At 41.6% G+C, this 26274-nt stretch overlaps 3 protein-coding genes across 4 annotated transcripts; 1 reads left to right on the plus strand and 2 right to left on the minus strand.

Annotated features, from left to right (window-relative positions):
• The first annotated feature begins 2256 nt into the window (after positions 1-2256).
• Positions 2257-5069, plus strand: il20 (interleukin 20). The gene is given in 6 exon segments (NM_001195186.1): positions 2257-2540; positions 3131-3301; positions 3485-3547; positions 3772-3924; positions 4112-4174; positions 4524-5069. Coding segments are annotated over 5 exon segments (546 nt in total). The 5' UTR covers positions 2257-2540; positions 3131-3142; the 3' UTR covers positions 4632-5069.
• A 1378-nt stretch (positions 5070-6447) lies between these two features.
• On the minus strand, positions 6448-13806 carry LOC110528355 (uncharacterized). 2 transcript variants are annotated; one of them, XM_090242328.1, is made up of 2 exons: positions 10705-13806; positions 6448-9509 (listed from the first exon to the last, which is right to left on the minus strand). In XM_090242328.1, exons 1-2 carry the CDS (start codon positions 10829-10831, stop codon positions 8767-8769), a joined length of 870 nt encoding a protein of 289 aa, XP_090098454.1. In that variant the 5' UTR covers positions 10832-13806; the 3' UTR covers positions 6448-8766. The 2 variants fall into 2 exon arrangements, with proteins under 2 accessions (XP_090098454.1, XP_021466043.3); XM_021610368.3 differs by lacking the exon at positions 10705-13806 and adding an exon at positions 9660-10023.
• Positions 13807-13989: 183 nt separating this feature from the next.
• On the minus strand, positions 13990-22873 carry LOC110528356 (uncharacterized). The gene is made up of 2 exons (XM_021610369.3): positions 22086-22873; positions 13990-15438 (listed from the first exon to the last, which is right to left on the minus strand). The coding sequence occupies exons 1-2, from the start codon at positions 22270-22272 to the stop codon at positions 14549-14551; spliced, it is 1077 nt and encodes a 358-aa protein (XP_021466044.2). The 5' UTR covers positions 22273-22873; the 3' UTR covers positions 13990-14548.
• Between the last annotated feature and the right edge of the window lie 3401 nt (positions 22874-26274).

Below are 26274 nucleotides of genomic sequence, written 5' to 3' on the forward strand. Positions count from 1 at the left end.
CCTCACACCCAGACCCTTGGCCTTCTTGGAAGGTCAAAGAAAGTTAGGGAAGCACCTCACTGTGGTAGTGTATTGTTGTCTTCTCCATGGAAAGTTACTGTAAACAGAGGTGAAATTGGGGTGGAATAGCAAGGAACGGAATTCTCAAAGGGAAATGATTTTGACAGAAACGTACAGTGGTTAGTGGTTAAGGCCTGCAATATAGTAATAATGTGTGTGCTTATATTTGTCATAGTTCACACATGTAAAAGTGTGTTTTTTGCATATCCCAACTCACCATGAGACATCCTTGGAGAGTGGAGTCACATCCAGGGTCAGCCATTATCAACGGCGAACCTGTAGCAATTACGGTTAAGTGCCTTGCTCAAGGTCACATCGAGAGATTGTTCACCTTGTTGGCTCAGGGATTCAAACTAGAGATGTTTGGTTACTGGCCCAATGCTCTAACCGCTAGGCTACAGGCTGTCCATATACAGTAGGGCAAAAAAGTATTTATTCAGCCACCAATTGTGCAAGTTCTCCCACTTAAAAAGATGAGAGAGGCCTGTAATTTTCATCATAGGTACACTTCAATTATGTCAGACAAAATTAGAAAAAAAATCCAGAAAATCACATTGTAGAATTTTTTATGAATTTATTTGCAAATTATGGTGGAAAATAAGTATTTGTTCACCTACAAACAAGCAAGATTTCTGGCTCTCACAAACCTGTAACTTCTTCTTTAAGATGGTCCTCTGTCCTCCACTCGTTACCTGTATTAATGGCACCTGTTTGAACTTGTTATCAGTATAAAAGACACCTGTCCACAACCTCAAACAGTCACACTCCGAACTCCACTATGGCCAAGACCAAAGAGCTGTCAAAGGACACCAGAAACAAAATTGTAGACCTGCACCAGGCTGGGAAGACTGAATCTGCAATAGGTAAGCAGCTTGGTTTGAAGAAATCAACTGTGGGAGCAATTATTAGGAAATGGAAGACATACAAGACCACTGATAATCTCCCTCTATCTGGGGCTCCACGCAAGATCTCACCCAAAACCACACAGGGGGACCTAGTGAATGACCTCCAGAGAGCTGGGGCCAAAGTAAGAAAGCCTACCATCAGTAACACACTACGCCGCCAGGGACTCAAATCCTGCAGTGGCAGACGTGTTCCCCTGCTTAAGCCAGTACATGTCCAAGCCCGTCTGAAGTTTGCTAGAGAGCATTTGGATGATCTAGAAGAAGATTGGGAGAATGTCATATGGTCAGATGAATCCAAAATATAACTTTTTGGTAAAAACTCAACTCGTCGTGTTTGGAGGACAAAGAATGCTGAGTTGCATCCAAAGAACACCATACCTACTGTGAAGCATGGGGGTGAAAATATCATGCTTTGGGGCTGTTTTTCTGCAAAGGGACCATGACGACTGATCCGTGTAAAGGAAAGAATGAATGGGGCCATGTATCGTGAGATTTTGAGTGAAAACCTCCTTCCATTAGCAAGGGCATTGAAGATGAAACGTGGCTGGGTCTTTCAGGATGAGAATGATCCCAAACACACCGCCCGGGCAATGAAGGAGTGGCTTCGTAAGAAGCATTTCAAGGTCCTGGAGTGGCCTAGCCAGTCTCCAGATCTCAACCCCAATAGAAAATCTTTGGAGGGAGTTGAAAGTCTGTGTTGCCCAGCAACAGCCCCAAAACATCACTGCTCTAGAGGAGATCTGCATAGAGGAATGGGCCAAAATACCAGCAACAGTGTGTGAATACCTTGTGAAGACTTACAGAAAACGTTTGACCTCTGTCATTGCCAACAAAGGTTATATAACAAAGTATTGAGATAAACTTTTGTTATTGACCAAATACTTATTTTCCACCATAATTTGCAAATAAATTCATTAAAAATCCTACAATGTGATTTTCTGGATTTTGTCTGTCATGGTTGAAGTGTACCTATGATGAAAATTACAGGCCTCTCTCATCTTTTTAAGTGGGAGAACTTGCACATATGGTGGCTGACTAAATACTTTTTTGCCCCACTGTATGTCGTTAACTGTCAAGGATATATTACGCAAGCCTTGATATTAAATCCCAGAACTGTCATCAGTTCCTTCCTTCCTTTTCATTAAAATTACTCATTTAGAGATGAGCTGTTATTCCTTCCTATGCTGCTGTATTTCCTCTTACCTGTTTCTGTGTGACTGTGCACCTTGTGGAGTATCTGGCGAAATTCCCCTCTCTGCCCTATAAGAGCCAGACATGAGCGCCAACATGGACACAGAGGACTGCTCATCAGATAGATAGAGGACACACACACAGAGGACTGCTCATCAGATAGATAGAGGACACACACACAGAGGACTGCTCATCAGATAGATAGAGGACACACACACAGAGGACTGCTCATCAGATAGATAGAGGACACACACACAGAGGACTGCTCATCAGATAGATAGAGGACACACACACAGAGGACTGCTCATCAGATAGATAGAAGACACACACACAGAGGACTGCTCATCAGAGAGATAAAGGACACACACACAGACACACAGACAGGTGAGTTGGAACACCTGCCACACATCTAAGGATTTGTTGGGGGTGGGGAGATTTTGACTTGGATGCGGGGAAGACTTTTTAAATTGATTACTGGATGCTGCACTGAACTGACAATACGCTATAAACATGGATATGTCACAAACTATAAAAATGTAACCACCGAGTCATTTCTGGAGGCTTGAATCAGCGTCACTGTGGCAATAACTCTAAGCAATAACTTAATAACTTTAGCTAACTTGGACTGAGAAGACTTAACATGAATGTGTATGTTGTCATGTCAGTGATGCTCTATCTAAAAGTTTGACTTTTCCTTTCATCTCCATACACCTGTCAGTAAAAATGTTGTCACATACACCTGAAAAGTGTTGTTTTGTACAGTCACAGCCATAGTAGTATGGCACCCCTGGAGCAAATTAGGGTTAAGTGCCTTGCTCAAGAGCACAACAACAGATTTTTTACCTTGTCGGCTCAGGTAATCAAACCGGCAACCATTTTGGTTACTGGCCCTACGCTCTAACCTCTAGGCTATGTGTTACCAGTACGTAAGGTGTGTGAGTTTACTTTCTAAGTGATGCTCTGTCTGTCTCCAGGTTGACATAGAGATGAAGCTGCTGTTAAGCCCCACCATCCCCAGGCTCCTCTTCCTGTTAGCGTGTCTCAGTGGGTGTGGCTTGGGACATGGCATACACCTGGGAACCTGCTCTGTCACCGTACACACTCACGAACTACGCAAGCACTACACAGAGATACGGAGCTCTGTGGTGAGCACACACACAAACACAGTCACTTCCATGATCCTGTATTAGAACAAGAAACCTACCCTGAGGCTCTTAGTCTCTACCTCTCCTCACTCTCTGTCACACTGTCTGTTTTACATATACATATTTTATTAGAGTGAATAGAATGTTGTATTGACTGTGTTGTTGTGGGTTAAATGTGTGCAGATAGCAGCAGACAGTCAGATGGGAGTGAGACTGCTGAGGGGAGACGTGATGAGGAACATACAGGTAAATTGTTCTCACTACCTTAACCTGCATATCAATGTTCTTTAAAAGGCACTCAGTCTAGTGTTGTCCATTACGGGAGACCTTTTCCTGGTGCAAAAAAAGCACATATATCTGTACAAAAAAATACAGTAAACCCTCATAACCTGGTAGCATGATATCATTTGGAACATTTCTTTAACAATGTGCTGCAGTAAATGTAACATGTAGTGTGTCCTCCCTTTCAGGAGGGGGAGTACTGCTGTTTCCTGCGTCTTTTGCTACGTTTTTATGTGGAGAGAGTGTTTGTTAGCCACGGCATGTCTCAGCCACTGCACCGACGCTCAACCAGCGCTCTCGCTAATAGTTTCCTCACAATCAACAAGAACCTGAGGCAATGTGTAAGAAGACACACACACACACACACACACACACACACACACACACACACACATGCACACACACACAAGCATGCACACACACACACACATATTAACACACAACAGCACACATTTTACACCTACAAACTCACACATAAACAAAAGCTACTACTATCGTTATCTAATGTCATCTCTTTATGTCCTCCAGCACTGCCACTGTGGAGAAGACACCAGGAGAAAAATGGACTCCCTACAGGCCCAGTTTGACAAGGTAACTACACACACTGACATATAAATATACATATATAGAGAGATAGATAGCAAAATAGAGAAAATACTGTTTGGCGAGTGTATGGTGAAAGAGGCTTAGACAGTCCAAGAGAGGAGAGTGAGAGAGAGGAGATGAATCAATAAGATTCATGCCAATATTAACCTCTCTCCTCCTTTTCTCCATCCTCTCACCCTCATCTTTCCCTCCTCTCCCCCTCCTTTCTCACCCTCATCTATCCATCCTCTCCCCTCATTTATTCCTCCTCTCCCCCTCACCTCTCCATTCTACCACCCCTCATCTCTCCATCCTCTCTTCCTTATGTCTCCATCCTCATCTCTCCATCCTGTAGCTGGAGATCTACCAGGCAGCAGTAAAGGCTATAGGAGAGCTGGACTCTCTACTGGACTGGCTGGAAGAACTCAAGCACAACTCACACACAACTCACACAGACAGATAACACATGAAAATGTGTAAATGTTGCAGTACAGATGATATGTTACATTTTTGTTACCACATATTGATGGGATAAGTTTACCTGAAAGGAATATTTATTAATGTGTGTATTGATACTAACGTATGTATTAAAAGAGACATATGTCAGTCTCAGATGGTTGTCTAAGTTCCATAAATAATGGTTCTGTGATAGTGTTATTAAACAGTGTGAATTTGACCAAACTGTCGAATTTCACTACAAATTACATGTACAGTGCCTTCGGAAAGTATTCAGACCCCTTGACTTTTTCCACATTTTGTTAGGTTCAACCTTATTCTAAAATGTATTAGATTGTTTTTTTTTTTCATCAATCCCCACACAATACCCCATAATGATGAAGCAAAAACAGTTTTTTTGACATTTTTGCAAATTTATAAAAAATAAAACACTGAAATATCACATTTACATAAGTATTCATTCATACCCTTTACTCAGTACTTTGTTGAAGCACTGTTGGCAGCGATTACAGCCTCGAGTCTTCTTGGGTATGACGCTACAAGCTCGGCACACCTGTATTTGTGGAGTTTCTCCCATTCTTCTCTGCAGATCCTCTCAAGCTCTGTCAGGTTGGATGGGGAGCGTTGCTGCACAGCTATTTTTAGGTCTCTCCAGACATGTTTGATCGGGTTCAAGTCCGGGCTCTGGCTAGGACACTCAAGGACATTCAGAGACTTGTCCCGAAGCCATTCCTGCGTTGTCTTGGCTGTGTGCTTATGGTCATAGTTCTGTTGGTCCTGAGTGCTCTGGAACAGGTTTTCATCAAGGATCTCTGTACTTTGCTCCGTTCACCTTTCCCTCGTTCCTGACTAGTCTCCCAGTCCCTGCCACTGAAAAACATCCCCACAGCATGATGCTGCAACCACCATGCTTCACAGTAGGGATGGTGCCAGGTTTCCTCCAGATATGACGCTTGGCATTCAGGCCAAAGAGTTCAATCTTGATTTTATCAGACCAGAGAATCTTGTTTCTCTTGGTCTGAGTCTTTAGGTGCCTTTTGGCAAACTCCAACTGGGCTGTCATGTGCCTTTTATTGAGGAGTGGCTTCCGTCTGGCCACTCTACCATAAAGGCCTGATTGGTGGAGTGATGCGGAGATGGTTGTCCAGAGGTACTCTAGAGCTCTGTCAGAGTGACATTCGGGTTCTCGGTCACCTCATGTCCGACTGCTGAGAATATATTTTTTTATTTGATAAATTTTGTAATACAGCTATAACGTAACAAAATGTGGAAAAAGTCCAGGGGTCTGAATACTTTCCATAGGCACTGTAAGTGTGCAATTGCTGGTACCTGGGCTGTCATCCTTAAACGTAGTTGATTATAATTTGACAGGCACCTTGCCCTCTCGGAGCGCACACTGGACGCTCTGGCAAAGGAGTAGGGTTGTTCTGAGCGTTCGGACCTTACAATGGCAGTCAAGCACCCAAGCTTACTGGCTAAATGTTGGCTAACTAGCGAGCTACTTCCAGACAAATGAGAGAACAGCTCACTCTGACCATTTTACTCGCCCTAGCAGAGCTGGTTAGGCTGTTTTTATGTTTTCCAGAACGTTGGTGACTGTAACTGTGCTGCTGGCAACAATTTAATTTCTCTTTTTTTGCCAACGTTTACTGACACCGGCCATATTCAATGGGTGTTGAACCTTCGTAACTGAATCAGTTATTAAGAGTGAATTTACAAACTCTGGCTGTCCCTTCGCCACAGAACACAGTAAATGTAGAGAGCAAGGCTGAAAAAGATGCATTCTGAAGCTGCCTTACTCAAAAAAACAATACTACCAGAGGTGTCGAGTATGCTGCTTTATTAACTCAATCAATGATTTTGTTTACATTGTTTTCTAACTGATATGATATAATATTGTGACATGAATTAATGCGAGAAGTACACGCAAAACACCGCCATCTCCTGGATAGTGTTGGTCCCAAACAGATGCCGCTCTAAATAAAAAAGGTATACCCAAACACGCTTCAGCCCAATTGAAACGAAAAAGGGGGGATCCGGTGCTCGACTGAGGGTCTTGAAAATCCCCAAAACATTCCATACCTCAGGATACTTCAACTATCCGGGAGAATAAAGAATAAGGAGCACTCTAACCCGATTGTTTGTACTGTCAATAAATCCGATTTATGCAGAAACATATTTATTCTCCGCGATAGTCACCAGTTGAAGTATCTGGGATAAGGAATGCTTTTGGGATATGCCAATCCAACACACAGTAAAAGTTATGCAGTAATGTGAAATATCATACCTGATAGTATTTATAATAATAAATAAAGGTTGAGAACCTGTATTTATTTGAGAAATAAAATAGCCTTCTATAACAGCTTGAAATTAAATAACATGATTAATAATAAAAAGCTTTATTTACAAGAAGCATAATATACCAATCCACTCTAAGATGCTCACAACAATATAGCATGACATTACATGGACTGGGGCTATGTCAGGTTTATGAGAAAGAACACCATGCAGTGGTGTCAAACCCACTACACAAGAAAACAAACGAGGTAATGAAACTAGAGCTGGTGAGGTGGCACTCCAACATTTGAACAAGGAGCCTTGTTGAAACCAACTATGTGCTGCTTTCAGTACAGCTAGAAGACATTCACTGATACGCGTTGTGTATAATTCAAAACAAAATGTGATGGCAACTGCATATGCTTAAAAATGTATGTTTCTGTTATGCACACTATTTTGGGCTTCTACAATGTTGTGCATGTTTGTTCCTCAATACATTCACAATATAAAATGCCTTTTGGAAAGTATTCAGACCCATTAACTTGTTCCACATTTTGTTAGGCTACAGCCTTATTCTAAAAATGTGTTTACATTTTTTTATCCTCATCAATCTACACAAAATTCCCCATAATGACAAAGCAAAAACAAGCTTGGTCTGAGAATATTTAGGTGACTTTTGTCAAACTCCAAGCAGGTTGTCATGTGCCTTTTACTGAAGAGTGGCTTCCGTCTGGTCACTTTACCATAAAGGCTTGATTGATAGAATTCTGCAGAGATGGTTGTCCTTCTGGAAGGTTCTCCTATCTCCACAGAGGAACTCTGGATCTCTGTCAGAGTGACCATCGGGTTCTTGGTCACCTCCCTGAACAAGACCCTTGTCCCCTTATGGCTCAGTTTGGCCGGGCGGACAGCTCTAGGATGGGTCTTGGTGGTTCCAAACTTCTTCCATTTAAGAATTATGGAGGCCACTGTGTTCTTGGGGACCTTAAATGGTACAGCTTTTTTTGGTACCCTTCCCCAGATCGGTTCCTTCGACACAATCCTGTTTGGGAGCTCTATGGACAATTCCTTTGACCTCATGGCTTGGTATTTGCTCTGACATGAATTGTCAACTGTGGGACCTTATATAGACAGGTGCGTGCTTTTCCAAATCATGTCCAATCAATTGAATTTAACCCAGGTGGACTCCAATCAAGTTGTAGAAACATCTAAAGGATGATCAATGTAAACAGGATGTAACTGATCTCAATTTTGAGTCTCATAGCAAAGGCTCTGAATACTTACGTAAAAAAGTATTTTCTTTCCCCTCTTTTTTTCATTTGCTAAATAAAAAAAAAAAAATGTGTTCTCGCTTTATCATTATGGGGTATTGTGTGTAGATTGCTACAGATTTTTATTTACTTAATCAATTTTAGAATAAGGCTGTAACGTAAAAAAATGTGGAAAAAGTCAAGGGGTCTGAATACTTTCCAAAGGCACTGTATATTAAACCAAGATCATTGACCTGATGGGTTTGTTTGTCCTGCCACTACAGGTATAAGGTAGCATGTCTACAAATGTGAAGCACATTCCCATTAAAATGTAGACATCCTTTATGTATTTAGAGAACACCAATGTACCTATTTGCTGTGACTTTAAGGTGTAATCCAAATGGGGGACTCATTTGTTGGGACAAACTTAAAAAGCTTACTGTGTCAGCTAAAAATACTAGTTCTACAAAACATACTATCCACTTTTGTGCCATGCTCAGAATCGAAAGGTCTTACTGCACAAGTGAGAGAAAGATTTTGCCCTAAGAAGCAGTCATGTTTCTCACTCTGTGTTCATCCTCATTTCTTACAAGTGAAGTATTAACCACAAAAAAGTCAGCAATATGGTTGTTCTCTGTGAATCTGTTGGTGCTGTTTTAGAAATCGTGCTGCCCTGAAGCATTTTACACACATGGGACACTTATATGGTTTCTCACCTGTGTGAATACTAATATGTTCTTTCAAGCTAAACTTCTGAGTGAAGCATTTGCCACAATAACAACACTGATAGGGTCTCTCTCCTGTATGACTCCTCATATGCTTTGCCAGGGATTTGGTGTAACCAAAGCATTTGCCACATTCTTTGCACTGATATGGTTTCTCTCCCGTGTGTATCCTCATATGGACTGTTAGGTTATGCTTGAGGCTAAACAATTTACCACAGTCTTCACATTGATGTGGTTTCTCTCTTTTGTGAGTCACCATATGTTCTTCCAGGTATATCTTCTGGCTGAAACATTTGCCACATTCACTACACTGATATGGTTTCTCTCCAGTGTGTGTCCTCATAAGATCCCTCTCTCTGTTCTCCACCGTTGGGTTTTGGTAAAGATGTGAGGGCTGAGGTGGGTCCTGATCACAGTCACTTTTCACAAAGGAAGGATTGTTTATGAACTCTTTGATATCAGACTCCAGACCCTGAAGCTGCTCTTCCTCCTGACCTGTCCCAAACTCCTCCTGTTCCTCTTTAATCTGTTTGGGCTCTGGGTCCTCCTGCCCCAGACTGGTGCACCACCACTCCTGCTCACAGTGCTGCTGCTCCCCCTCTTCAGGGACAGGGAGTATTAGATGCTGGGGATCTAAAAGGAAAGTCAATCAATCAATCATTATATTACAATCGATCCTGACATTATTTTAAAGACACAATTGTGTATTGGTTGTTTATGGGCAATGTGGTTTGCCTGCTTACATAATCTGCTTGATTGATTGTTGTGATAGTCGCTACCAACCTGCTTTATGCAAATGTATCTTTGGTTGAGTAACGACATCCAGTAGCATCCGTAGACGATCGATCTCCTCCTTTGAACGGGAGATTTCTTCCTGGTACTCTGATACCGTTTTTTCCACGACCACAAATATCTCAACAGCCGCCGCTGTTAATCGCTCGGTAAGAAACACATTCAGCAGATGTAGTTTGGACATTTTGTAGAATGAACGTGTATCAGTTCCTATTGTTTAACTCACGTGGATTAGTAGTATGTTGTGTGTGTGAACCATAGACTGTGAAAAGAAAACGTATGAACGTCACAAGAGTAGCAGAGATTGCAATACCGCCCCCTTTTGTGCGGGTTAATTACGATGATTTTGCTGTCAATGAATGGATGTCTACAAACGTAAGGGCTGTCAAAAATATTGAAATATTAAAGAGTAAGGTTAAACCATATTACATTTAGGATTACTCAGCGCTGCATCCATCCAAAATCTGTGGTTGATTTGTTTATGGCTTTATCTCACTCCAGCCCAACAGGTGGCGGTATACCAATAGCGACCAATGAACAAAGAGCGATAAGGAAGCATACACTGTTTACTTCCATGTACCATAGGACAGCATTTCTCTGGAAATGTTTTTGTACACTATCATAATGTCTAAACTACATCTGCTGAATGTGTTTCTTTCCGAGCAATTAACAGCATCGGCCTTTGAAATATTTAGGGCCGTGGTTAGAACGATTTCGGAGTACGAGTAAGACATCTCCCGTTCAAAGAAAGATCGAACGTCTACAAAGGCTAACGTTACTAACGTTAAATGTCATCACACAGCCTGATAGTGATATAAAGCAGGTCTGTAGCGTATAGTGATGTTTCCATAACGTTTTACCTTCCCGTATCATAAAGACGTTTCAGATTTTGATAAACCATACAATATTGTGAACACACGTGCATGTGCGCAGTCGGATCTTCAGTGTCAGAGGAAAATAACTATAGCTATATCATAATATAGTTCGAGATATTTATTTTTTAATATCTACAGATCCCCAGCAGCTAGTAACTCACTGTCCCAGAAGCAGGAGTTCCCCCTGAGCAGCAGCACTGTGACCAGGAGTGGATCCCAGGTCAGGGGCAGGATGACCCAGAGCCCACACAGATTAAAGAGGAACAGGAGTAGTTTGGGATTGGTCATGAGGAAGAGCAGATTCAGAGGCTGGAGTCTGATACCAAAGATTCATATTAACTCCCTTTGTGAAAAGTGATTGGGATCAGGACCCACCCCAGCCCTCACATATTCACCAAACCCAAACTGTGGAGAATGACTTTCTACCCACTAAAACAACAGAAGAGATCCAAACAGAACATGGTGAGGGCTGTGGAGTATCAGAACCAAACAGTGAATTACAGCCCCTCTCTCCAGTAAATGCAGACTGTTCTCCAGCTCAGAATGAAAACAGTGAACTTGTCGATAGTAGTACATCAACTCTGAGAAAGCAGAAAGATCTCTGGGGAGAAACCGTTTAACTGCCATGTGTGCAGTAAATGTTTCCTTACAGAGGAATACTGTCAAAGACATACAAATACATACAGGAGATGAATATTTTCATTACCATGGTTGTGGCACGTGGTTTACCAGGAAGGGACACTTGGCAGAGCATTTAAGATAGTTACACCCAGAAGAGAAGCCATCCCACTCCCAAGTTTGTATCAAACGTCCTCATCTTTTGAAGGATCATATGAAATTACACACAGGGGATACATATACACTCCCCTCCATATGTATTTGGACAGTGAAGCAAAAATTTTAAAATTGGCTCCCACATTTGGGATTTGAGATCAAAGGTTTTATATGAGGCTACGGTCCGTAATGTCACCTTTTATTTGAGGGTATTTTCATACAGATTGGTTTTACCGTTTAGAATTAAAAGCATTTTTATGTATCCCCCATTTGAAGAAGTCATAAGTATTTGGACAAATTAACTTCGTGTTTGAAGTAGTAAAAAGTTCTGGTGCATATTCCGAGCACACAAACATGTTTGTCGGATGCATTTCTTGGGTTGTTTTGCCCAATAGGAAGTGAATGGTTAATTATAACTGGAGTCATTTTCTAAGTAGATAAAATGTTTCTGCACACTTCATGAAAATGCCCTCAAATATAAAGGTGACATTCTGTACTGTCACCTCATACGGAACATTGGATCCCAAATACAAAATGTTGGCATATGGAGCCGATATTAAAATGTTAGCTTCATTCTCCAAATACATGGAGGGAAGTGTACATGCTCACTGTGTGACCGCAGCTTCATATCTCAGAGTAGACTAAACATCCACCAGCTAGTTCACACAGGGGAGAAGTTTTTTAGCTGCAATGTGTGTGGCAAATCTTTCCCTGGGAAGGGATATTGACATACATATGATACACACATGGTAAAAAAAACTTTGTTGCCGTGTTTGGCATGAAGGCTTCCATCAAACAGAGCATATGAAGACAAGACCCAAGGGTGGAGGTGCTCTGTGAGGGAAACAGGATTCAGTCCGAATATCTGAAGGAACAGATTAACAATGTAGGACATTCCCCTCATGTCACTACTGTTAGTTGACTTAATCTAATGTATTGATTGATGAATGAGGGTAATTGACATGATTTGCTATTTTTGTGTCCAAGGATAATATTTATATAAAAAAAAACTATAAATACAATCTTATTACAACACATTTCTACATGTTCTCTTCTGTTTGGCACTGTATAAATGTATCACAAAGAATGATACATTTGTACAGTTTTTGCATATCAAAGGTTGAAAATATATTGGGCAACTGTCCACGATTGAATTTGAACAACTAAAATGGGATATTGGTGTGTTTCATAAGAAAACTGCAAGTATTGACACAGTCCATACAGTTAATAAGAAAAAATGTTTTCAGCCTTTAAAAAAAGAAAAGATGCCTTCATCCATCAAGGAGAGGGTTGCACGACACAGGTCACAGGTCACGGATAAATTCTGATCCTCAAGCAAAGGCAGAATACCTTGCCAAGAGAAGAGTATGGTAGCATTTTCTGAATTTCATTGTACATTTCAACTTATTTAGTTAATTTAGTTAATTGTATGGTCAGTGTAGAGTGATTTACATCTGGTATCAGTTATTGTTTTGCTTTTAGTTATCAAAGAAGGGCTCAAGGGAAGAAGGATCAACCTCCAATGGAATTGATGTCTGAAACAGCCAGGGCACACAAAAAGGGAACAGTGGAGGGAAACAAATGCTCTTATGGACCAAAGCGGGACCTTCAACCAGAATAGTCCTCAGTCTCAACACATGACAAAGCAAAGAAAAGTGCAGATTGCAGAAACGATGCAAAAGAAAACTCCAGTTAAACAGCTACGGAGGTTTGAACGAAATTGCAACAAAGCAAAAGGGGAGAAATTCCCAAAATATTTATAGAGGTCAAACAAAACCAGAAAGAAAGTAAGCATACAATAGAGGAAAAAACTATTTGGAGAAGAAAAGTTGACGAGAGTGCAATGTCAAAGTTCAGAGTAGAGGTCTTGTTTTACCTCACAGAACTCCATGCAGCATTCAATGAATGGGTGAGCTCTCCATGCTGTACAGGCAGGCAGTTTGTGCCCATTTTATATAACTGAATGTGTGACTAACACTTATACCCGTCATAAGGCTAACCTGAAAGTACAAATTGTGAGGGCTCATGCCAGTGTCCTGTGTGGAAAACAATTTAAACATCATTAATGTAAAAACACCAAGTCATTCAAACTGGGAAGAAACCATTTCAGTGTCAAGATTGTGGTAAACATTTCAGTCGAAAAGGAAGCTTGCAGATGCATGAGGACACACACGAAGGAGACGCTGCATCGTTGTCATATTTGTGGAAAGAGCTTCCCTGACCACACGTATGAGTCAGAGGGTTGAAACTGCATCACTGTGAAGAATGTCACAAGGTCTCCGCTGAGTGAAGCCCTGACCGTGCATATGAAGACTCAAATAGAGGAGAAACCGCATCCGTGCCATGAAGGCAGCAGACTTCAATCAGATGGGATCACTTAGAAGGTATATGAGCTTGTTTTACAAACTGGAGGAATCATGATTTGCGTGGGGAAAATGTGTCAGTTTAAACTAGATTGAAAGATGCTGATATCTAAACTTACATACTGTATCTCAGAGGCACTGCTTTAGGTTGAAAGTGGTAGTCACACACCCACCCCACACACACTGTCTTACCAACCCCCCCCCCCCCCACACAGTGCTACCCACACACGGTACCCCCCCCCCCCACACACACACACACCCACACTGCAGCCTGAATGGTAGAAGATAAAGTAATCCTGACCTTAAAAAAACATTTGACCAATTATTTATTACAAAACAGTTAACATTCAGTACAGAACACTACATTTTGACACAGTAATTTCATCAGGGATAACTGTCAAGGCCCTAATAGGATAGTCATACAGCCCAGCAGTCATGTCCAAGTCCTAAGGGGAAATAGATGAGGATCAAATTCATTGATTGATCTGCATCTACTAAAACAGGTGATATCCTCTGCTTCCTGTAAAATGTGTAGTATAATTACAAAAGAACAACATCAGTCAACATATATATGTATTCATATCAGTATTCATAGCAGTATTCATATCCTCATGCTGGCACTGAACATGGTTTCAGATGATGACGCATGCAGCAACACAATCACATGGATCAGTGAAAAACAGTAACATTTTCATTACTCAAAGTTATTCCCATTCCCCACTGGATTGTAATGCATTGTTCAAACATCAATCACTGATTCTTCTAGTGTTTTAAATCCTGGACAATAATTAAACTGCCCAGATTTACATGTCACTCTCCTTCTGTGCTCAGAACTTAATTTCAAGAGAGAGCGTAAATGTCTCTGCTGTTAACGTTTTGACCGAGCCATTTTCCAGCCATGTGGTCTCTCCCCTGGGTGAATTTTAAAGTGAGTGTTGAGGTGAGCCGACTGGTTGAAACATTTCCCACAGATGTGACAGCGGAAGGGCTTCTCTCCAGTGTGAATGCGGTGGTGCCTCCTCAACATGCTGATGGTTGTGAAGCCTTTTCTGCACACAGAGCAGCTGAATGGTCTTTCCTTGGTGTGCCATCGCATGTGGACCTCTAACTGGCAGGAGAAACTGAAGCATTTCCCACACTCTCTGCAACGATACACTCTCTGTATGCCCTGGGGTTGATAGGGAGATCTCTGTGGAGGCAGCTTTGAGGTGTTCTGGCCTCTAACATCTATGTGTAGACCTATACTTTCTCTTTCATATGCACTGCTTGTTCCCTGTGGGGCCTTATATCCTGAGAGTCCTTCTCTCTGAATTCTATTGTTGATATTGGGTTGGGCACCGTTTTCACTCGAAGCTGCAAGACAGTCTGAATTTACATTGAAGATGGTCTGTAAGTCACTGGTTGGTTCTGATGTGCTGTAGCCTTCTTCACTTTCTATTTTGATCTGCTTAGAAGATATGGTTCTGGCTAAAGAGTCTCCTTCTCTGATGTCCACAGTTTGGGTATGTGGAAGATGTGAAGGCTGAGCTGGGTCCTGATCACAGTTACTTTTAACAAAGGGAGGAGTTAATGTAGACTCTCCTTTGGTATCAGACTCCAGACCGTGATGCTGGTCTTCCTCCTGGCTGATTCTGAGCTCCTGTTCCTCTTTAATCAGTGTGGGCTCTGGGTCCTGGCCCAGACCGGGGCTCCACTCCTGCTCACAGTGCTGCTGCTCAGGGGAAGATGCATCTTCAGTGAGATGGATAGCATGGTGGTCTAGAGGGAAAGGAAAGGAAGAAAGTCAGCTGAAGGCAATTCTATCTTAGTACCACAGTACATGTATAGCCTGCATGTGAACCAGAATCTGGGTTTACAGGAGACGTTGAATATGGAGATTCTCCTTTAAGCCCAGGAAGCAGCCATTCAACTTGCCATTCACCAGCTTTGCAAACCTAAAATGTCTAAATACGTTCGGTACTCACCAAAGACCAGTGTGGCAGAGCAACCATTGTCATAACTGCCTTCACGTCCAGTATGTACTTCCAAAAAAGTTCTAAATAAAAAGTTTAATGCAACTGAAAAAAATGGTCTGTCTGGAAAGAATCTAAGAATTGTTTTTGACCATGTGCCAGATCTACCTCTTCTGCACCGCCAGTAAAATCACTCAGTCTATCTAGAAATATAGAATCCCTGTAAAAATATACTCTGTTGTCTACTTACATAAAATATTATTGCATTCCGTGTAATATATGGGTGAAACAGATTGATGACGTTCAAATTGTTGTAGGTGATGAAATCAATTACCTTTCCTGCTGCTGGATCAGCCGACCGGCTGGGCGCGTGCGCCTACGTGCACTAATTTATTTTGTCCCCCAACACCAAACATGATCACGACAAAGGTTAAAATACCAAAACAAACTCTGAACCAATGACATTAATTTGGGGACAGGTCGAAAAGCATTAAACACGTATGGCAATTTAGCTAGTTAGCTTGCACTTGCTAGCTAATTTGTCCTATTTAGCTAGCTTGCACTTGCTAGCTAATTTGTCCTATTTAGCTAGCTTGCTGTTGCTAGCTAATTTGTCCTGGGATATAAACATTTGAGTTGTTATTTTACCTGAAATGCACAAGGTCCTCTACTCTACACATAAAACGGCCAACCGAATAGTCTCTAGTCATCTCTCCTCCCTGGCTCCTTCATCTTTGAACTTTTTTGGTGATTGGCATCTACACTTTCATAGTATTACCACGACAACCGACAAAACATTTAGTCTTTCAATTACCCACGTGGGTATAACCAATGAGGACCTGCTTCTATAAACCAATGAGGAGATGGGAGAGGCAGGACTTGCAGCGCGATTGCGTCAGAAATAGGAATGACTTCTATTTCAGCCCTTGGCAACACAGACACTCGTTGGCGCGCGCGAGCAGTGTGGGTGCAACAATTGAATAACATGGATTTCTAAATTTATGTTGCGACACGAGCGAGTGGTTTGGTCAGCCTATTATGCTGCATTTAGACAGTCAGCCCAATACTGGTCTTTTTTCACTAATTGATCTTTTGACCAATCAGATTGGCTCTGAAAAAGATATGATATGGCCTCCCGAGTGGCGCAGCAGTCTAAAAATGTTTTATCAAACTATTTGTCATATGCGCCAAATACAACAAGTGTAGACTTTACTGTGAAATGCTTACTTACAAGCCCTTAACCAACAGTGCAGTTCAAGAAGAGTTAAGAAAATATTTACCAAATAACAATAACATAATGAGGCTATATACAGCGGGTACCGGTACCAAGTCAGTGTGCGGGGGTACAGGTTAGTTGAGGTAATTTGTACATGTAGGTAGGGGTGAAGTGACTATGCATAGATAATAAACAGCAAGTAGCAGCAGTGTACAAAACAAATGGAAGGGGGTGGGGGGGGGTCAATGTAATAGTCCGGTGGCCATCTGATTAATTGTTCAGCAGTCTTATGGCTTGGGGTAGAATGTGTTAAGGAGCCTTTTGGTCCTAGACTTGGCGTTCCAGTACCGCTTGCCGTGCGGTAGCAGAGAAAACAGTCTATACAGACTTGGGTGACTGGATTCTCTGACAATTTTAGAGGAGTCTCTGACACTGCCCATTATATAGGTCCTGGATGAAAGGAAGCTTGGCCCCAGTGATGTACTGGGCCGTACGCACTACCCTTTGTAGCGCCTTATGGTCAGATGCCGAGCAGTGGACATACCAGGCGGTGATGTAATCGGTCAGGATTTTATTTCACATTTTATTTAACCAAGTAGGCCAGTTGAGAACAAGTTCTCATTTACAACTGCGACCTGGCCAAGATAAAGCAAAGCAGTGCGACAAAAACAACACATAGGATAAACAAACGTACAGTCAATAACAATAGAAAAACCTGTATACAGTGTGTGCAAATGAAGTAAGGAGGTAAGGCAATAAATAGGCAAATTGTGGTGAAGTAATTACAATTTAGCAATTTACACTGGAGTGATACATGTGTAGTTGAGGATGTGCAAGTAGAAATACTGGTGTGAAAAAGAGCTGAAATACCAAAATAAATATTGGGATGAGGTAGGTAGTTGGTTGGATGGACCATTTACAGATGGGCTGTGTACAGCTGTAGCAATCGGTAAGCTGCTCTGACAGCTGACGCTTAAAGTTAGTGAGGGAGATAAGTCTCCAACTTTAGTCATTTTTGTGTGGCTTTGGGGATGACCAGTGAAATATACCTGCTGGAGTGCGTGCTACGGGTGGGTGTTGCTATGGTGACCAGTGAGCTGAGATAAGGTGGAGCTACTATTTAAGAGCAGTTGGAGGCCACGGAAAGAGTGTTGTATGGCGTTGAAGCTTGTTTTTAGGTTTGTTAACACAGTGTCCAAAGAAGGGCCAGATGTATACAGAATGGTGTCGTCTGCGTAGAGGTGGATCAAAAAAAAAATCACCCGCAGCAAGAGCGACATCATTGATATATACAGAGAAAATAGTCGGCCCGAGAATTGAACCCTGTGGCACCCCCATAGAGAGACTGCCAGAGGTCTGGACAACAGGCCTTCCGATTTTACACACTGAACTCTATCTGAGAAGTAGTTGGTGAACCAGGTGAGGCAGTCATTAGAGAAACCAAGGCTGTTGAGTCTGCTGATAAGAATGAGGTGATTGATGGAGTCGAAAGCCTTGGCCAGGTCGATGAAGACGGCTGCACAATCCTGTCTTTTATTGATGTTGGTTAGGACCTTGAGCGTGGCTGAGGTGCACCCGTGACCAGCTCGGAAACCAGATTGCATAGCGGAGAAGGTACGGTGGGATTCTAAAATGGTTGGTGATCTGTTAACTTGGCTTCCGAAGACTTTACAAAGGCAGGGCAGGATGGATATAGGTCTAACAGTTTGGATCATGACCGCGGCCGCATTCCAATCTTTAGGAATCTCAGACGATACGAAAGAGAGGTTGAACAGATTAGTAATAGGGGTGCTCTCTAGGATGCTCTCAATGGTGCAGTTGTAGAACTTTGAGGATCTGGGGACCCATGCCAAATGTTTTCAGTCTCCTGAGGGGGAAAAGGTTTTGTCGTGCCCTCTTCATGACTATCTTGGTGTGTTTTGACCATGATAGTTTGTTGGTGATGTGGAAACCAATGCACTTGAAACTCTCGACCCGCTCCACTACAGCCCCGTTGATGTTAATTGGGGCCCCGTTCGGCTCGCCTTTTCCTGTAGTCCACGATCAGCTCCTTTGTCTTGCTCACATTGAGGGAGAGGTTGTTGTCCTGGCACCACACTGCCAGTTCTCTGACCTCCTCCCTATAGGTTGTCTCATTGTTGGTGATCAGGCCTAACCCTGTGGTGTCTAAGTACACACCCCTGAGGGGCCCCAGTGTTGAGGATCAGCGTGGCAGATGTGTTGTTGCCTACCCTTACCACCTGGGGGCAGCCTGTCAGGAAGTCCAGGATCCAGTTGCAGAGTGAGGTGTTTAGTCCCAGGCTCCTTAGCTTAGTGATGAGCTTCATGGGCACTATGGTGTTGAACGCTGAGCTGTAGTCAATGAACAGCATTCTCATATAGGTGTTCCTTTTGTCCAGGTGGGAAAAGGCAGTGTGGAGTGCGATTTTGTCATCTGTGGATCTGTTGTGGCATAATGCAAATTGGAGTGGGACTAGGGTATCCGGGATGATGCTGTTGATGTGAGCCATGACCAGCCTTTCAAAGCACTTCATTACTACCAACGTAAGTGCTAAAGGGCAGTAATTATTTAGGCAGGTTAACTTCGCTTCCTTGGGCACAGGGATTATGGTGGTCTGCTTGAAACATGTAGGTATTACATAATCAGTCAGGGAGAGGTTGAAAATGTAACTGAATACACTTGCCAGTTGGTCTGTGCATGCTTGGAGTACACATCCTGGTAATCCATCTGGCCCCAAGGCTTTGTGAATGTTGATCTGTTTAAAAAGGTCTTGCTCACATCGGCTACCGAGAGCGTTATCACACAGTCATTCAGGCTCTCGTGCATGCTTCAGTGTTGCTTGCCTCGAAGCGAGCATAAAAGGCATTTAGCTCATCTGGTAGGCTAGCATCACTGAGCAGCTCGCGTCTGGGTTTCCCTTTGTTGCCGGTAATAGTTTTCAAGCCTGGCCACATCCGAACAGTGTCAGAGCCGGTGTAGAATGATTCAATCGTAATCCTTTATTGACGCTTTGTTTGTTTGATGGTTCGTCTGAGGGCATAGCGGGATTTCAGATTAGTGTCCCGCTCCTTGAACGCGGCAGCCTTTCGCTCGATGTGGAGGTTGCCTGTAATCCATGGCTTCTGGTTGGGATATTTACTTATGGTCACTGTGGGGACGGCGTCATTGATGCACTTATTGATGAAGCCGAAGACTGAGGTGGTATACTCCTCAATTCCATTGGATGAATCCCGGAACATATTCCAGTCTGTGCTAGAAAAACAGTCCGCCGTCATCTGACCACTTCCATATGGATCGAGTCACAGGTACTTCTTCCTTTAGCTTTTGCTTGTAAGAAGGAATCAGAAGGATAGAATTATGATCAAATTTGCCAAATGGAGGGCGGGGGAGAGCTTTTGGATGAGCATCTAAGGCATGATCCCGGGCTGTATCACAACTGGCTGTGATCAGGAATCACATAGGGCGGCTTACAATTGGCCCAGCGTCGTCCGGATTAGGGGAGGGTTTGGCCGGGAGGGCTCCACGTTGGAGAGTAGCAGTGATGAGACAAGATTGAAATTTGGGAGAAAGGGGGGTAAACTTTTTTTTTAATCGTATATGGATAGATCAGATGTGATTCTTGAAAATGTGTATTTTTTTACCAAACGCCCCTCAAGATTAGAGTGGAATTGAATGGAGAGAGAGAGAGAATGTTCTCTGCTGAGTTTATAAAATGGTAAAAAACATTTGTAGATACAATATTGTCAACAAATTTAGGTTGCTGTTACTCCCATCCTTATTGCAGAATGCAGCAATTTGACAGCATGTACTAATGTCGAATTAATCCACACTTGCATTAGTACCATTGTTTTGGTGATTGGCATTTAGGCTCTGACAATGAAAAGGTAGCAGACAGACCTACAGTATGTTTAGTAGTGATTTGTCACTATGAAAATCATTTGGTCAAACAGATTGTGAACTCAAAAGCGTAAGTTTGATTCTAGAGGGGAGACAATAGATATAAAAACATTTTGGTTAGGGTGTAGGGGCAGATTTATGTCTTGCCTAGAGCAGATTTGATTATCAATTTACTTTATTTAGTCTGATCAGTTGAACAATTCTCATTCTTAACAATGGGCTGAAATAAAAAAAGTGGAATTAGTGTGCATGTCAGAAAGATCCCCACATTTACAGTATTTTATTGCTCCACTTCTCCCAATTTTGCCAGTGTAATCACAGATTTTAAATCTGATATGCCTACTTGTGTCTTTGAAAATGAATATAAGGCTATATATTTTTGCAGCCATTCATTGACAGTTTTGAAGTCCTACAAATAAGTATTGGATATTAAAATGCTCTAGGCCTCAAATATAATTTCACATTTTAGTACTGTGCACATGCAAGGCAGCGATAGAGGGAGACTGACAATTCATTAACAAATATTTTGTCTATGTAGAGTAAGAGAATGACAATGATCTTCAACTAGTAGACATAAACCACCTGAATATTGATATTCATTCGACTTATTTTAAACGGTTGGATGATTGACAAATTAAGAACATCCAGCACTTGGGAAACATAGATCAAGGAGAGCAAGCAGGATTTTCATCCAGCACTATTTTAAAGAGTTCACCAAAATGACCAAATACTAAATGTTTGTGTCCTTACCTTGAAAGCAGTCTACGACAAAACTGCAATCTATGATTTGGTTACCCACTGCCATCAACCATTAGTATTTCCTGTGCAGAGCATTCTCACTGACCTTCCCACTGTTTCTCCCATTGGCCTGTTTCCTCATCTAATTTCATTACTGAAATAAAAAATGTTTAAAGTGTCAAACCACCTAAAAAATAAATTAAATTGTATACTTTTAATTCCATCCCCCCAAAACCTAAAAGTAACAAAGTCGTAGAATTTTGAGTGTTAATTTATTGTTTTAAAAATTCTGAATACATCTGACCTGTTTTTATTTATATATATATATATATCATGTCGAAATACATATTACAGGAAATTAGCTTTAAAACAGTAACATTTCACAGGCCCCGTCTAGGCAAAATCTCACTCCAAGCTTTCTTCAAAGTTGGCAGCCCTGTGGTCGGCTTTTCATATTCTCAGTCTAGTCTAACGTTAGTCCAATAGAACAATTCTGGTATTTTGTATATATTATTTTGTGGAGTCTGGCAACAAACAAAACAATTCCCTCGTTTTGAGAAATAAAAGTAGGTTCATATCCTAGCGTTACTTAGCTAGTTACCTGTTTGAAGTAGAACGCGCTGAACAGCGATATCCAGCAGCTTTCGGAGACGATTGTTCTCCTCCTTGGAGCGAACGATTTCTGTCTGGTACTCAACTATCGTACCCTTCACAGCTCCAAATATCTCCTCGGCAGCCGCGGTTAATCTCTTCGTAAGAAATATATTCAACAATTCCAATTTTGACATTTTGTTTGCTGTGCGAGTAGTGCCACAAATGAAAGATGTTACTTATCTTTCAGGTAGTATTATTATTTTTAACAATCCACCATCTTTGTTTATAGCTATCTAGTTTCACGAATGTGACGACACAGATAAAACAATGAGCCAGATATTTCACCGGATGTATAAATGTGAAGCATCCAGTTGGCGTTTCCACTAACTACCAAATCTGATAATAAGAGGAAGCCCAGTGACCGGTAGTGGGAGAAGATGGAGGGAGATGGATTTTGAACGACATTCTGCAAATGTTCTCATCGATGAAACATTTGATCTACATAGTTTTATATTTCCAAAACTAGAATCTGTTACGAACAGAGTGGACTTATCTTTGTAGACTTCACCCTTTGCAATAGTTTTTTAAAATTGCGTTTTTTAGGAGCGCAAGGGCGTATTGAGTTATTGCAAACGCGCACTTCAGAGTAGGCGTTCTCTTACGGAAATATGCAAGTACATGCTAGCTTTGCCTATATCCTTGCTTGTTCTGCCTACTTTGATTAATTTGCTCCCATTGGAAACACAGTCCATGGTCTATCTTGACTTATAAAAAATCTTCGCCTACGATGCGTCTATTTCTGCTCAGATAGCACTGACCAAACTTAGGAGCGCCCACTGCTGTATCGGAGGGGAAAACAATTTATATTGACAAACACACGTTTCAAGTATTATAAAATCAACAGTAGTTGGTTGATTGCTCCAGGTAAGTTTAGGGCACATTAACTGAAATGACCCTGGCACTCAGATTTTTACATTGTAGCTGTAACAACCACTTTCTTAGATTGACATGTCTTCAGTCATCTTCATGCCATTTGCACACACTGTATATAGACTTCTTTTTTTTCCTATTGCGTTATTCACTGTACGCTTGTTTATTCCATGTGTAACCATGTTGTGGTTTGTGTTGCTCTGCTTTGCTTTATCTTGGCCAGGTCGCAGTTGTAAATGAGAACATGTTCAAATAGCCTACCTGATTAAATAAAGGTGAAATAAAAAAAGTCCTCGAGACTGGGGAATCGCAACTTGTCATGAAAGCCTTTTTATTATGTACTACACCCTTTAGACATTTACATAAGAACAGGCTCAAGCAGGTACAGATACACAATCAACAGACTCATCATCCATGATCATACAACTCTGATCAGCAGATATCTGATCACAGTTGACATGGGACAGGACCAACTGGTACTCCGACCACTAAGGCCAGTTGTCACATGCTAGCAGTGGAAAGTGTCAGTTGAATTCAGACATGGTGTATGAACATTACAAATAGGTTCAAAGTCAGACAGCAGATTCATAGTCCCTGAGAAGCTGCTTTTTCACATTTTAAGATTAGAAAACACTATTTGTAACAAAAGGTTTAACAGAGAGCAGGTTGTATGTTAAACAGTGTGTAATGTTTCATATTCAACTGTGTCAAATAATTGGGTAGGTTTAACACATTGTCCAAAATGGTATTTAATCCAAACACGTGTTGACCAACGTACAATAGGGAAAATAGGTAGGTGAAACTAGAGGAACATGGTAGTTGTATTTAAAAAAGGGACTTATTTCAGAGTTAACTTCTGTAATACAAAACTGAAAAACAAATCTTACTTTTAAACATTAAAACATTAAACATTCACTTCATACTTCAACCCATATTTCCATTTAGTTCATCTCAAATATAGCTAACTCAAAGTTCCCACAACCACTTTACATTTACCGTTGAATCAGTTCAGAACTTGAGGTGAACAAAACTTTGTACATGATTTTTGGAGAGTGAATGGGGTATAAGGTATCAGGTGACAGGAACATAAGCGTTACTCAAGGTCAAGGGTCGGCCAGGGGTCGTGATTGGGTTAACTGGTAGACAAGTTTAGCTGTCAATCATCTCAGACAGCTCCAGCAGGTAGTCGTCCTCTCCCTTGCCGGGGTCCAGCTCCAAGTCGTCTTCCACACGGTCATCTGTGAACTCGATCATCAGTTTGTCAAATTCGTCCATGGCGGAGGAGCTAACGGTGGGCCGCCGAGCCTTGGGCTGGGTGGACGTCTTCATCAAAGGACTGGTGAGGAGAGCAAGAAGAGCAGAGTTCATTTAACACCAAACTGATCATGCCACACCAAACTGGTCTTCCGACTAGCTTGGAAAGACAGTACCGTGCAGTATCGAAGAGCCCTCACTGCTGCTCGATCATCCTATTTTTCCATCTTAATTGAGGAAAATAAGAACAATCTGAAATGTATTTTTGATACTGTCGCAAAGCTAACTAAAAAGCAGCTTTCCCCAAGTGAGGATGGCTTTCACTTCAGCAGTAATACATTCATTGAGGAAAAGATCATGATTATTAGAAAGCAAATTATGGACTCCTCTTTAAATCTGCGTATTCCTTCAAAGCTCAGTTGTCCTGAGTCTGCACAACTCTGCCAAGACATAGGATCAAGAGAGACACTTGTGTTTTAGTACTATATCTCTTGATACAATGATGAAAATAATCATGGCCTCTATACCTTCAAGCTGCATACTGGACCCTATTCCAGCTAAACTATTGTAAGAGCTGCTTCCTGTGCTTGGCCCTCCTATGTTGAACATAATAAACGGCTCTCTATCCACCGGATGTGTACCAAACTCACTAAAAGTGGCAGTAATAAAGCCTCTCTTGAAAAAGCCAAACCTTGACCCAGAAAATATAAAAAACTATCGGCCTATATCGAATCTTCCATTCCTCTCAAAAAATTTAGAAAAGGTTGTTGCGCAGCAACTCACTGCCTTCCTGAAGCCAAACAATGTATATGAAATGCTTCAGTCTGGTTTTAGACCCCATCATAGCACTGAGACTGCACTTGTGAAGGTGGTAAATTACCTTTTAATGGCATCAGACCGAGGCTCTGCATCTGTCCTCGTGCTCATAGTCCTTGCTTGCTCGCTACCCTAACTTCCTTTCATTAAGATTAGCCTACTACATCTAGCTCCAAACTGAACTTCCATCCTCTCAGGCCAATGTGTGAATTTATAGTTGAATCAGAATCGCATTTGAAATCATTGGCCATTATGGAGAATTAAGTAAAACCAATTTTAGCTCGCTAGTTAGCCATCGGAGGACAACAACACAACGAGACGTAACAATTTAAGTTATTTTCTGTCAACAACGTTTTGCTCTCGATGTGATGGGACTGAGGTGAAGCCAAATCCAATGGCTGAATGGCTTCCCATTCACAGTTGAGCTCACTCAGTTTAGCTCAACGCTGATTGGCTATTATTTTATACTTTTTTTTATCAAGGGAGGTTAAATGCTTACTGGCTTCCCTTGCATTCAATGCTACGACTGACAATATTGTCATACTCTTTTTGACCAGACATCATCAGATAGATGGCGTACACATACAGAGACAGAGGTGTGCTGTTTCACTCACTCGGATGCTTTTTCCAGTGAGATACATTCAGCCTCTTGTGAATTGAAGGAAAATTATGAAACACAGAGAGATGAAAGATATATTGTTGTGTGTATATTTTTTCTTATTATCTTGGTTTTGATTTTGGGGGATGAAGCCCGACTGCTCCTCACCCAGCTACTGGCTGGTGTTCCTATACTGTCCTATACAGAGAAACCTGACCTACTACAATGTCATGGTGTCTGTCAGGCCAACATTTTTTGTGAACTGCGGAATATTACGCTGCCATTTATTTATTTATTAAGGTTTTCTTTTGTGTTTTGTGCTAAATTGCTGTGTATATGTGTGTTGAGAGACGGGAGTGGTTTAAAAAAATAATCTCTGTGGGATGTTTTTCATTCATGTTTTATTATATGAGGAATTTCAACATTTGTTTTGTACTATACCTAATTTGCAGCCCCATTCCCAAGATAGTGCATGTGTATTTGAACACCCTTCTATTTAACTTAAATGTGTTTTCCACATGTTTTCACTCCCCTTTCACATTGTCTTGTGCCAGTAGCAATATAGGCTCCTGTGTTGTGAATTCTATGTTTTTTTTAT

The sequence above is a fragment of the Oncorhynchus mykiss genome, chromosome 7 (genome assembly GCF_057628025.1).
Source record: "Oncorhynchus mykiss isolate SJ-2025 chromosome 7, ASM5762802v1, whole genome shotgun sequence".
NCBI lineage: Eukaryota > Metazoa > Chordata > Actinopteri > Salmoniformes > Salmonidae > Oncorhynchus > Oncorhynchus mykiss.

Excerpts from the sequence above, each read along its gene's own strand:
- LOC110528355 (XM_021610368.3), bottom strand. The coding sequence starts at position 9,852 with ATGTCCAAACTACATCTGCTGAATGTGTTTCTTACCGAGCGATTAACA. Across the intron at positions 9,510-9,659 it reads GATACATTTGCATAAAGCAG|ATCCCCAGCATCTAATACTC; the intron begins GTTGGTAGCGAC and ends CTTTCCTTTTAG.
- LOC110528356 (XM_021610369.3), bottom strand. The coding sequence starts at position 22,272 with ATGTCAAAATTGGAATTGTTGAATATATTTCTTACGAAGAGATTAACC. Across the intron at positions 15,439-22,085 it reads GCGCGTTCTACTTCAAACAG|ACCACCATGCTATCCATCTC; the intron begins GTAACTAGCTAA and ends CTTTCCCTCTAG.